The following is a 13,904-nucleotide window of genomic DNA, read 5'->3' as shown; positions in this document are numbered from 1 at the left end:
AAAAGTTGTAAGAGTTTTTTAGTGAAATACTACTCTTCATTCTTCTAAACATTCTCTTTCTCTCTTGTGTATGCTTCTGTCCTCCTCTCTAAGAATTCTAGCTTGAGAGGCTAGAGTAATAGATTGATTTAGAGATAAATCCAGGCAAATAAAACTTCTAAATGTTCGGATATTTGAAGAAATTCTAAGTATGACACTTGGTAGTGCCATCATATCGTATCCTCCTCATCAAAAACGTCAAAATTATTTAAAAGATCTTTTTTGGATGTAACTTTTACTGTTGTAGATTAGTTGTATACAAAGATTTTCTTTTTACATATTTATATATCAAGGCCTCATTCATTGCAGAAATTGTCCGACATATAGAATCTCAATTTGATGTTTTACTGGCCTTTATAAGATGCTTATCGTGTTCTTTCTAATTCCTCCTCTCATTCAGCATTTTAGAGCTTTTAGGCTAATGAAATATATTAATCCTCCGCATTATCATCTCCTAATTTGAGATAAAGTCAATAGTAGCTCAAAAATTTCTAGAACAATAGAGATGCTAATTTGCAAATATATGAAAGAGGAATTTTAATCTATGAAAGAAGAATTTTAGTAAACAGCTGATCCATAATGAAAGGGCCTAAATGCAAAAAATTCTATATTTATATTCTTGATGCTACTCTCTCTCTCTCTCTCTCTCTCTCTCTCTCTCTCTCTCTCTCTCTCAAACACACACACACACACACACATGAATCCAATATACCTGCGTCCCAATGTGAAATTTAAACTTATCAGTACAAGAGGGACAAATTTACTATATCTAATTTCACAAGCTCAAATCAAAGGAAAATGGCATGCTTGCGAGGATCCACAGATATCATTATACTGTTAGATTTCCCTCCCCCCTCACTTTATATATTACTTCAGAGTTGCTCAGCTCACTAACTATACCTGCTAAGAAAGGTCTGAAGTTGTTTGCAAGTAAGGAAAAAAACAAGTAATGAAGTGAAATGGATAAAGGCATCAGAACGAGAGAAGGGAATTTTCCACAGTAGCAGAAATTGAGGGGGCAAAAAGGTAGTAGGCTCTCAAGAATGAAATTGCTATTAAGGACAACAAGGCTAACAGGATGAGATCCAAACAAAGGAAAGTATAGGCCAAAACACACAACAAACATGCTAATTTATAGTATCACAAGAAACATAACAACAGCCATATTCATGAATTTTAAGGGCTACAATAGATAAATATTTCAGATAATAGAAGGCTAAAGTAATTATAGAACTACAGCTTGGTGCAGGATAAAAACTGGAGCAATTATGTAACTCAAATGTAAGGCTCAAATTTATCTTAAAAAACTCTGAGAACATTTTTCCTTTAGGATTATCGAGTTTAAGGTACAAATATTAAGGATGATCAAGTTTGCATGCTCATTAGTTCTCCTCCATCTTTCCCCACTACAAGAATTTTCTGATCATTGATATTACCTGTACTACATGAGAGATGCTTGAGAGATGCATGCTCATGAATGATCAAGAGTGCACTTGATGACTATTAACATAAAGAGACATCCGCCATTCTCTCTCATTATACAAATTTCCGACGTGTGACAGCTAATATTCTGGTTCTATAGGAACACTAAGATACAGAGTCGACGTCCTAATAGTGTTGCTCAAGTTGCAGCAATCTAAAGGTAGACTAGTGAAGGCCGAAGTCATCTCATAGGGTGATAGTGTCGTCAGGCAGTGCAGGGTCCTGGGCTCATCTTCTGCCTCTCATGAGTCTCATCAAAGCTAGAAGTCTGTACCAAGCTTGGCAAGCAACAATGTGCATTTCTCCATGTCCTCTCCTTTCTGTTCTTGGTGTCTCTAGTTGCAGTGGCCTCATTGCTGTATACAGAATTGACACCAGTGTAGGGAGTTCCATCTAATGATTTTGGAGGTTGGTGAAAGTTGATTTTGTAACCATCAGGCTTTCCATTCATTTCTATTTTCTTTTCAGAAGCATTTTGCTCGACATCCTTTTCGCCATTTGATGTTTCTTGAAGAAGGTCGGCCAATTTTCTTCTACCAGTTGGAGAAGGTTCTGATTTGGAGTCAGGAAATTTGTCCGCAAAGAAAGCGTTGTTCAGCCGAGGTGTTGCGGCTGTGCTTGTCTGGTAATTTGGAGTACTGCCACGAGATGGAGTAAATTCTGCAAAAAAGAAAGATAAACCATTATACTCTTGAAAAAAAGGATAATAGTTACAAGCATAGAATTAGATTTTAGAAAGAAAAAAATAAATAAGGGAATCACATTTCTGAAGGTACAGTGGTTTTACCTCCATTGACGCTGTAGAAATCATCTTCACAGTCAGAGTCTAACCATCCTCGTGAATCAAAGAAGATCTCCTCTCTGCTACCTGCTAAGTCATAGAAGAAGAGTTATTCAATGGAAAGGATTATATTACTTTAAAATTCGGTGCTAAAAGTCCAACAGACTTTTTTCATTAATGCAAGTCAACCAAGCAACCCACAACAATCAAACAGTTATAGTGGCTGGTTCTTCATTTTCTTGGATAAGATTGAAGCAGTTGTGCACTGTAAGAAAATATAAAATATATAAATAAATCTACCTCATCCTATCAGCTTAAGCTTTTAGGATAAGTGGTAATTTCAATATGGTATCAAAGCAGAGGTCCTGAGTTCGAATCCTGTCTCCACACTCTTTAACCTCATTATTAAAAATTTCACATGTTGGGCTCGCCCATTAAAGGAAAGTCCGGCCCACATGTGAGGAGGAGTGTAAGAAAATATAAAATATAAAATAAATCTACCTCATCCTATCAGCTTAAGCTTTTAGGATAAGTGGTGATTTCAACATGCACGATAAATTCCACAAAAGTTTTGAACCATGGATATTTAATTTGAGGCTCTCTTATTTCAGAAATATTAGAACAAAGATTATGAACTAGGAAATTTAAGATAAAGGAAATTATTGCTAGAAGGTTACCAAACACTGTCTCAGTTATTACAAATGATAGGGACAATAAATGAAAACATCTATTTTTCAGAAACTTTTAAAATTTATTAACTGATAGGGATCAAATCCCTCTTACAACAATTATTTTGATTTATGATGTTTATCAAGAAGCTTATATTATACTTAAACTAGGCGATGAGTGGAAAACTTTAACAAATGTTGCCCAATAGCAAAATGATAAAATGGTAATTGCATCCGACGCAAAAATGAGAGAAAGCAATCATGAGGAATTAAGCCAAACTACAACATTCAAGTCTACAACCAAGGAAGCTAACTTCCAATTCAACTGGATATAATAGAGCTATCCTAGGCAACTAAAGTCAAAGTTAGTCCCTTTCAAGGATGCAATTTTCAGGAACATGTTGAACCCTTTTCTTTTTTTTTTTGCAAACAATTGGCCAAAATAACCCACCACAAGGCAAATCATCCTTGTCCAAGCCCATGGTGGAAGAGCATGATAAAGTAAGCCATTTATTGCAGTTAACTGTGGTAAACAAGGGAAAGAACATTTAGAACTGCTGACAAGCCTTACCTCAAGTGAATTACCATGCAGTGGACGACAGTGCACATTTCTATCTGAGGATCAAAAAACTCTATTCACTAGCCACCTCCATTTCTTTCTATGATATTTTCATGCACTGATTTTTGACTTTTAAGTATGGGTCAATATAAAAGCTTCAGCAATGTTAAAGAACTTAGATCTCTATGTGCTAGCTTTCAAAATTCACTTGGACCACCCATCCGCCAACATGAGCTTCGAGGATGCATGGTAGAACACCCCTTGCCTCTCACTTGAACCCTTCTGTTTTCCTACTCTGGTTGAATTCTATCCCTCCTTGGATATGTTAAAGACCATCCACTACGTCCATTTTCATTGTTGATTGTCAATGAAAAAGATACTCGCCCTGTTTACCAACCTGACAGTTCCCAACTGAGGTAACAGCAAAGAAATTCAATGGGTAAACAACCACCTATGTTATTGTCAATTTAGATATGTTTCCAGATGCTTATTCTATCTCCCTTTCCCATCACAAATACATCCATCCTGATTTCACTGTAGTGCCTTGGTTCTAAAACTTTCTTCCTCATAATCTACTATTCAAATTCTTTACTACCAAAGCCTTGCCATAATTTCTGTCTTTTTATATCATAAGCTACCTTGTATAGGCTTGCAAACCCTTTCCCAATCTACAAAATAAATACTTCTTTGAAACCCTAAATTTGTGTGAAAAATGTCTAGGCTAAATATTAGATGTCAGACAAGCTGTTGACATATATACAGAACAATATATTTTAAGAACAGTTTCCTTGCAGAAACAAAAATTTGGCACATAGGCAACCAGTTCTTAGTAAAGCCCTCTAAGAACAGGTCCCAAAAATTTTCTTCCAAAACATGACAAGGGTCAAATAACTTCATTCAACTTCACAAACGTCCAAAAGTGAGTTCTAATTTCTCGTTGAATCAAAGATGAGAATTATCATTCAGTCTGTCTACATTGATCATGGTACTCATTGTTCACTGGTGGCTTGTTTCAAAATAAGGCAATAAGGCAGCATTTCTTTCTAGGACAGAAATGGAATAGGACTTGCTGATTAGCTATGGTTATAGATTTCCTTGACTGAGGTTTCCATTGACCCCTCTTCACACCGTTCCAATTTGCATATGTAAGCCTAGCAAATACTGCAACTTTGAGAGTTTGAAACTTTGAATCTAGCAAGCTATAGAAGTTTGCATTTAGTAATTTGCGCCCACCTATGTTACCTAGACACTTCATTTTTAAGCTGTTTGGAAGTATCAACACTTTTGGACACCTGGACATGCACAGCAAATGACATGGCTGGACATTCCAATTGGAAGTGTCCTGCTGATGTCAACAAGATATGTCTGACACTTGGCACTTTTATTTGGAGGGACTTTTAGTTTTAAGTGTTGGACACTTTAAGTGAAGTGACCTTAAAATTTTGTGGGGCATTTGAAGTGAAATGTCCTTGTATTTTTAAATTTAAGATTATCACAATTATATGAAACTTTAAGCAAAAGGTGTTTATTTTTTAACTAGCAATATATCACAATTAATTATCAATTTAAGTTTCTTAGACATCCTAAATTTTTAAATAAATTTAGAAAATAAATTAAATAACTTGCAAACTCATATCTATTTCAATTAAAAACACAAAAACATGTGTTTATGCATGTAATATGTAAATATATTTTATATATTCTGTGCCCCCGTGCCTAGATTTTTGGATGCTATCATGTCTAACACTTGGACATTTGGCACCCATGCCAAGTATCTAGGTAACCCTGGTGCCCTCCACCAACTTGTCGACTGGATGACTGTTGCATCTACTTGATGAGTTTTTTTTTTAAAAAAAAATAGTGAAATAATATGCAATGATTTAGCGGCAGCACTTGCATTTGGTCTCAATTCCATGTGAATGTAATAGTTGATACAAAAAAATGAGATGCATTATGTTTCCTACATATGAATAAAAACATCAAATACAAACCTTTCAAAATACTCACCAACAACTTCCCTTAAAACTTTTAATGCATAATAGGCTTGGAAATATAGCTTCATCATACTTAACATTCACCAAGTGCTATCACATCACCACCACAAATCTTAACAAGTAGTAAGATCACAAAGGACATTCCTAACAAAATTAGGAGCAAAATACTTTGACTGAGGCAAGGTATTGATCTTCTTCTGACAAAAAAACTTTCATATCAAATACTTCAAATTAAAATCTCTATCCTCACCAAACTTCTACTCAAATCATTTCTGTCTGAATTATTTTTTTTTAAAAAAAATTAATGTGGTAGTTAAGCATGGAAACAACAATGACAGGTTATTGTTTGGAGCCGAGGATTCCAATAGAGTATAAAATTCACATCAATTAATTTCTTGTTATGGCCAATGCTTAATATATTCCCTACCTATATTGGACAAAGATAAGTTTTCAAGTGAATTATAGGGCAAAGGCCTCATGACACCTAATTCCAATAGATAATATTATATTGATTAGAATAAAAAAATGCTTTTTATGGGTTTCAAATCTTGTCAGATAGTATACCAAATTTCTGACCCAAGATATAAATAATAGTCACATTCTCAAAATTTATTTTCTAGGGAAATTTTCACTTTAATGTCATCGATGGGAGATGAAGAAGAAAAGTGACAAAGGAAAAGGAATACTATCATAGCGTCTTGAAGTAAAAAAATAGTTATCTTTAAGTAGAAAAAAAAAGAAATAAAGGCAGTCAAGCATATTATTTCTAAAATCCTGACAATTTCAAGGACCAGATATGTCAATTTAAAATTATTAAAATATTTAAAATATCCAATTATAGCTTACATTTACCAGAAACCATATATAAAAGTCATAAAACACATTGTTTATCAAGTCATCAATAATAATTAAAACAAATTACATGCCAGGGAGTTCAAGCACTTAGATTTCTGTTGCAGAAGCGGATTTACACCAAAAAGGACATAATAAATAATGAATACAATGGAAGAGCACTATCACATATAACATGTCGGAGAATTGGCTGAGATGATTTGGTTATTTAAAAAAGATGAGTGAAGACTTAATCAATCCAGATAGAAATGATCAAGAAGAATTTTCTTTTATAAAGGGCATTAGACAAAAGGTGCAACAGTTATTAAGTACAAGAAGGAAACATGCGACCAATCTCAAAAAGCTGTTCAGCAACTCTTGAGTACTTGCAGTTATAAGTTAAACAGCCAGCAAAAGCATGCTACTTACCCATCATAAATAAATTAAATATTTCCATGCTCTGAGTTAAATTGATGCAATAGACTGGAGTCAGAAATATATGGCTCATCAAATGAGTCAAAGGGCAGAAATCAGTCATATCAAATTAATTTACATCAGTGCAAGTTGGCTAGAGGGAAAGTTGCATCCTTTTCTTCTTCTCTTTTTGATTGTACATAATAACATCGAGATATAATAACCACAGTTTAACAGTAAATACTAAATACAAATGAATTCCTCCCAAAGGCTTGCCCTTAGAGAAGGACCAGGGTTTAAATCCTGGGTATTGCTCAAAAAGAAAAAGATTTGTTAATTAATATGATGAGAAACAAAGAATAAGTACCCGAGTAAAGAAACTACAAATGACTATAAAAAAAAAAAGAAGGAACAAGAAACTACAAATAAAGCAGGCTTTAATAAGTCATGAATTAAAAAAGCTATCATAACAAGGCTTCCAAAGTGATAGAGAAATGGATGCTAAAATATCCCTTGGTATACATCAGCCATGACATGTATCAAATAAAAAATAGATATCCTCACCCAACAATCTGAGCACTTCCCATGCTGTGAGCTTTTGAACTATCCAAATTTTTTGATTATACAATCCAGTTTGATGATTCGATATTTCAATTACAAGAGCAAAAGGTGTACTATTAAATTAATCATAACCCAAAATCGTCACAAGAGTAATTTATCATTCATGCATCAGACTGGTATATTAAAACCAGAACTTCAACAACAACGACAACAACCCAATCCTTCAAATAATGAATACAATATGAACAAAAATATAAAGATAATATCAGGTATCCAGCTCCAAGTAACCTTCCACAGCTCCAAACTCAGTATTCAAAGTCTCCATAACAAACGAATAAAAACTACTCATGCATTTAAATAGAGATATATAAAAACAAATTAGCATCAACTAGAAAGAAAAAAAACCCTTTTAAATCAACCAACCCCACAGGCTTTCTTCTTTTTTTCTCCAAAGAAAAGGCAAAGGTTTTCACTCAAAAAATTAGTAAAATAGAGAATAAATGGCTTCGAAGGATCATACCAAACTCCGTGCTTCTAAGTCCTAATCCGGAGTCCACCACCTTGCTCTTGAAATCAAATCCACCAACTGGGCTCTGCCCATTCAAAGGCTTCTCTTTAGCAGGGGAGGGAATGAAGAACCTCTTGGCCTTAGAGCCTAAACCCAGTCGAAATCCCATGGCGGAGTCCGTATTCTTCTGAACCGAAACGCAAGAACCCATCTTTATAGAAGACCTCTTCTCACCCCACAGCCTCAAAGCACTGATCTTTCCACCTTGAGCAGGGAGGAGAGAGAGAGCGAGCGAGGGAAAGAGAAGGTAAAAAAGAAGTACAAAAAAAATAGATAACAAAGAGTTTTCTATAGAAAGGATGGTAGATTCTACCTGGATTAAAGAAGGGACACCAAAGATACCATTTTGCTCGAAGATAGAGGTACTCAGGGCAGTCCCCTGCTCTTCCCAGGCACAGAGAGAGAGAGAGAGAGAGAAAGAGAGAGAGAGAGAGAGAGAGAGAGGTGAGGGGTGGGACTGAAGACCAGGACTTGGCACTTAATGCCATTTCTGGGGTCCGCCATCTTGAATCAGGGCATTTTGTCTTTCTTCTTCATATTTATTGGATGTTGCCATTTCCATGTGCCCTGATGAAATCTGGATTTCTTCAACTCCTGCATTCACATCCGTCCATAGTTCCAAACTTTTTAACTTAAAAATGTTGATTCCTAGATATAATTCACGTTTTTTTTTAATGCATGCAAGACACTCTTTCTTGACGTTGTTATCGTGGACTGAAAAATTCGTATGATACGTAGAAAGAATTTTTTTCTTATCAAAATACTTTTTTATAAAAATTAATTTTTAAAAATATGATGTTTGAAAAAATAGTTTTGAAATATTTAGTTGACTAAAAAAAAAAGCACTTCTCAAAGTGGCTTATGTTTAGTTGAGCATATTCTTGAAAAAATTGTATGAAATATCTATTATACTTTTAATGAGAAAAAAATTCTAATTTTCACTGGACCAATGAAAAAATAGATTTTTATGTTCCTCATAGATTTTTTTTTCGTGAAACATAAAAATCTTATTTTCATGAGAATACTATTTTCTTATTTCTCTTATTTGAAAACTCTAACTAAATAAGAGGTCTTCCTTAATTTTTTTCATTGACTACACTTTTCTTTCTTCTTTTTCTGCGAACCAAACGAGTCTTAAACGTATACATGAAGTAGAAAGAGGAGAATATTATTGATGTGCCGAGAAAAGGATGTATTATAGGCTTGGAGCTGCTTTTGTTTGGAATAATATAGCTTTGGGAAGAAAGGTCTGCCAAACCATCATATGAACCAGAAATCAAAATCGGTTTCAAATCGAGACTGCTTACCTTCCCAAAATAAAACAGAGTTAGAACTTAATCCAAGATTGGTTGAACCGATCAATTTCGTCTCGCTCCGAATGGTTCTGATTCATTTAATTTGGTTTCTCATAGTTTCAACACAGTTAGCTCATTTTCGGAGGATGCTTCTAATACAAGTCGTCTGATCTCCAATGTTTCTGACCTGATTTGCATATGGATTTTTTTTAATAAAATTTTCCTCCTCTTTTCTCTGTTTGATCAATCTACCGCATGCATAGAAAACTTTTTCGTCTGCATAAGATGGTACCATTTTTGAAGCATCCATTATTTGTTTAAAAAACTAACTCTTATCAACTTCTCATGCCCTGCATCAATCTTTGCAAGTCATACATGGCATTACTCCTCTGTACGTAGACCCCATGAGAGAGAAAAGGAATCCACTAGTAGAAACTATACTATATTTATCAATTTTTTATTTAGTATTTTATTTAAAGATGCATTAGAATACTAGTGGCTGCTATCGTCGAGAATAGACCGTAGTTTTGCTTTGTCTCCAACGGAGGAGGGGATATGGATAAGAAAGGTGGCGTTGGACGAGATGTTTTTTTTGATTTCTGACCCCTAACTTGTCGGCTTGGCCTCTTGCCGCCGGTTGCAAACGCGTGGAAGGTGGTGTCATGAGCTTCGTCATAGTCGGCCGTCTGAATTGATAGCCTACCTCCTTCTGAGTGGACCGGTTGTTATTGGAGTTTTAATTTAAAAAAATAATAATAAATTTTAAAAAATTAAGTAATTTTATTTTTCAAATTTTATTTGATTTAAATATTGAAAAATATTTTTTTTTAGTTATATGAAAGCAAATCTATTCGCTTAAATGAAAATCTCGTCTCATTGGGTCCAAGGTGGACTTCGAAAAAAATGGGATGATAACCACACATGGAGGCACGCGCTCGGCTCGATGTAGCCGGCTATGCCTTGGGTGGATGCGCTGTATATGCATATACTACTCATTGATGCGTATAATCAAGGATGATCTTGCAGGCATTCATGATCTCAAACAGTATCTAAGTCAAAAATTTGAGATGAAAGCTTAGATGTTGGGAACCCGCCCATGCCGCTGATATTTCAAAAAAAATTCAGATGGCAGCGGAATCGGCATAAGCGGGATCGACGTTCATCACATGAACGTTGTTTCATGAACCATTCGTAGTTAGATAAGAATTAAAACTTTTTAAACCTTTAGGAAGATCAGATCTTCACCTTGTGCGGGTAGATGATCACCGCAAACTGAAGTTCGTGGTCTAGGATGAAGGTTCGCTTGAAGCCGTTCAAGTGCCCGGCCTCTACGGGTATCCACACGAAGCAGTAATCCGATCAAAGCTCTCTTGTCTTCCCGGGGTGCTAGCTCCCTTGCAAAGACTTCTTTTGATGGCTGATTTCCTCCCTTTCAATCAACCCTTGATTGTGCTTGGGAGGAGGAAGAAGAAGGATGAACTTAAGGAAGAAGAACACAGCCTTTCTTTTCCCTGCGTTGGAAGAAGGATTGGAGGAAGAGGACGCGGACAAGGCTCTCTTCTTTTCTTCTTCTTGTTGGCGGCTGAACCAAAGGAAAGGGAGAGGGTGGCGGCAGCAAGGAGAGGAGAGAGCACTTCTTCTATGCCCTAGGTGCCGCCCACAAGTCCCTTTTTATAGACATGTGGAGCTCCTAACATTTAGGAGCTCTTGATGTCTTTCCTAAGAGGGGGCGCCGTCTCTTCTCCCTTCTCCACGTGGAAAGGGGAGGGGCTTATCCCCTTCCTCATGGTAAACCCTAATCCATATTAGGTAGGGATTGGAATGCCCTAATGTGGTCAAGCCCTAATCCAATTAGGCTTAGCCCAAGGGTGAACCAATTTGGATCCAATTTAGGTAAGTCCTAATCCAATTAGAACTTAAATCAATTTTGACTCAATTGAACTCTTCAATCCTAATCCAATTAGGAGTCTTATTGATTCATTAGATTAATAATTAATTGTGACTTAAGAAACCCTAATCCAAATTAGGACATATTTAATTTTAGTCCTAATCCAATTAGGACTCTATTTGAATCCGAAGTCCTAATCCGATTAGGACTCTAGGAATCCTACTCCAAGTAGGAATCCAATTTTGATTCAAAACTCCTAATCTCATTAGGATTGCAGGAATCCTATTCCAAGTAGGAATCCCAGTCCTACTCCAACTAGGATTCCCAGTCCTAATCCAATTAGGACTCTAGGAATCCTACTCGAAGTAGGACTCTTGTTTCAAGTCCAATTAATTAATTTCCTTTCCTTCTTCAACTTCTTATCAATCGAATTGATTACTTGTGATTCATAATCACTTTTCAACCATCGGATCGGTCAATACTTCTAGTGTGTGTGACCCCATAGGTTCTATTCTGACTGGTAGTGAGATATATTGTGATCTCTATCACTATATCATTGAAAACTCCTTTCAATGGGTTGGAACGATTCCAACTCAACTCATTAGGGTTTATCGATCATCGAGATAATCCCTGTGAGTCCCACCATCCACCAGTGACACCTAGCAGCATGTAGTGGCTACCCAGCAGAATGGAATGATGAACCTCTAGGTGCAGTTAACGTGTGATACAGTCTTACTATCGTGGATCCCTACAGGACGGAGGTCATGGACAACTCGTCAAACCCCATCGTCTGTCATATGTCAAGATTTATTCGACTCGAGTTCGATAGTGGAAAACTCTTTTTTCACTTTATATTACTGCCCTGGCCAAGGTCTTAGAACTCAGTCTAACAAATCACATAGGATCACTCCTCTTCTATCAAGGTCGATAGATTCCTTGTAGGTGCATACCCTACTCCTACAGTGAACCTACTGCAGCCAATCTACACTGCATGGACCCATATGGCTAGAGACCATGTATGTGTGCAGTCAAACTACAATAGCCTCACTGTGAGTAGCCGAAGCACCGCAGGTCAAAGGACCAGTCACACTACTGCAACATCAAGCAAGTCACTGACGAGTGGATAGACATCCAAGTGATTTCTTGTCTAGGTCACGCTCAGTACCCTTGTTCTCTAACAAGCACCTTCACTGTCACTTCAGTGTCCCTACACTGTGGACTCAAGTCTCGTCCATCCAGAAGAAAAGTGATCTGTGCACTGATCGGATCGATCACCGTCCTCGTGATGATCCATTGATCAGGAGCATTTAGAAATTAATCACCAATGATACATGGCTCAAATTCTCAACTCTTTGAGAATATGTATCATCATCTTATTAATTTCTTGGACGATTCATAGACACATAAATAATATGAATGAAAAGATGCCTTTTATTTATTCAATAATAAATAGTCAAGTACAAAATTATGTTCCTAGAATTAATAATGTGTTAGCCAGATTGGCTTCTAGGGCATACATCTAACAATCTCCCACTTGCACTAAAGCCAATCAGTCATATATCTAAGCCCCATCTTCTCAAGGTGGGCTTCAGTCTTTTGCTGACTTAGCTGCTTAGTGAACGGGTCTTCCACGTTATCCGCGGAGTCTACTCTCTGCACCTCTACATATTTCTTCTCAACATAGTCACGTATGAGATGGAAGCGCCGCTCTATGTGCTTGGACTTCTGATGAGACCTTGGCTCCATAGCTAGTGCTATGGTGCCAATGTTATCGCAGTAAAGTGTTATGGCATCTAATGACATTACACCTAACTCTGCAATTAACTTTTAACCAGAAGGTTTCCACTGCACCCTTAGATACGGCTTAATATTCAGCTTCTAAGGTAGAATCTATAATGATTGGTTATTTGGAACTCTTCCAACTTACTGAACCACCATTGCACATATCTTGATGTAGACTTTCTATCATCAATATGTGTGCATCCTTCTACCTTCAACTCTGATCTTCTCCCAAAGACCAAGAACATGTCCTTAGTTCTTCTCAAGTACTTAAGACTGTTCTTCACAGCTATCCAGTGCTTTTTGCCTGGATCTGATTGACATATGCTCGTGACATTCACAGCATGTACTATATCAAGTCATGTACATAGCATGGCATACATGAGGCTCCCTATTGCTGATGCATAGGGGATCTTGCTCATACGTTGAATCTCTTCAGATGTGTTGGGGCACATCTTCTTGGAGAGATGAATTCCATGCCTAAGGGGTAAGAGACCCCTCTTGGAGTTTTCCATGCTGAACCTCTTCAGCACCTCCTCTATGTACATCTTCTGTGAAAGGCCAAGCATCCTTTTAGATCTATCTCTATAGACCTTTATTCCCAAAATATAGGATGCTTCTCCAAGGTCTTTCATGGAGAATTCTTTTGACAACCAGACCTTGACCGAGGTTAGCATGGGAATATCATTCCCAATCAGGAGAATGTCATCTACGTACAGTACGAGAAAAACGACAGCACTCCCACTAACCTTTTTGTAAACACACGGTTCCTCTTTGTTTTTGATGAAATCAAACGTTTTGATTGCGTCATCGAAACGAGTGTTCCAACTCCGAGATGCTTGCTTTAGTCCATAGATGGATCTTTGCAGTTTGCAGACCTTGTGATCTCCATCACTGGAAGTGAAACCCAAAGGCTGTTCCATATAGATATCTTCATCGAGATATCCATTCAGGAAAGCAATTTTCACATCCATCTGCCAGATTTCATAATCATGAAATGCTGCAATGGCAAGCAATGTTCGGATGGATTTTAGCATGGCTACAG

General features: G+C 36.7%; 1 protein-coding gene across 1 annotated transcript; it reads right to left on the bottom strand.

Annotated features, from left to right (window-relative positions):
- Nucleotides 1-1,332: 1,332 nt before the first annotated feature.
- On the bottom strand, nt 1,333-8,505 carry LOC103710576 (uncharacterized). The gene is made up of 4 exons (XM_008796353.6): nt 8,211-8,505; nt 7,850-8,101; nt 2,309-2,389; nt 1,333-2,181 (listed from the first exon to the last, which is right to left on the bottom strand). The coding sequence occupies exons 1-4, from the start codon at nt 8,383-8,385 to the stop codon at nt 1,727-1,729; spliced, it is 963 nt and encodes a 320-aa protein (XP_008794575.4). The 5' UTR covers nt 8,386-8,505; the 3' UTR covers nt 1,333-1,726.
- Between the last annotated feature and the right edge of the window lie 5,399 nt (nt 8,506-13,904).

This window comes from Phoenix dactylifera, chromosome 11, assembly GCF_051530095.1.
Source record: "Phoenix dactylifera cultivar Ajwa chromosome 11, Ajwa_hap1_PhDact_Kaust_v1.1, whole genome shotgun sequence".
In the NCBI taxonomy this organism is placed as follows: domain Eukaryota; kingdom Viridiplantae; phylum Streptophyta; class Magnoliopsida; order Arecales; family Arecaceae; genus Phoenix; species Phoenix dactylifera.
Note: the sequence above shows the minus strand (reverse complement) of the source record. Positions and strands in the feature narration are given on the sequence as shown.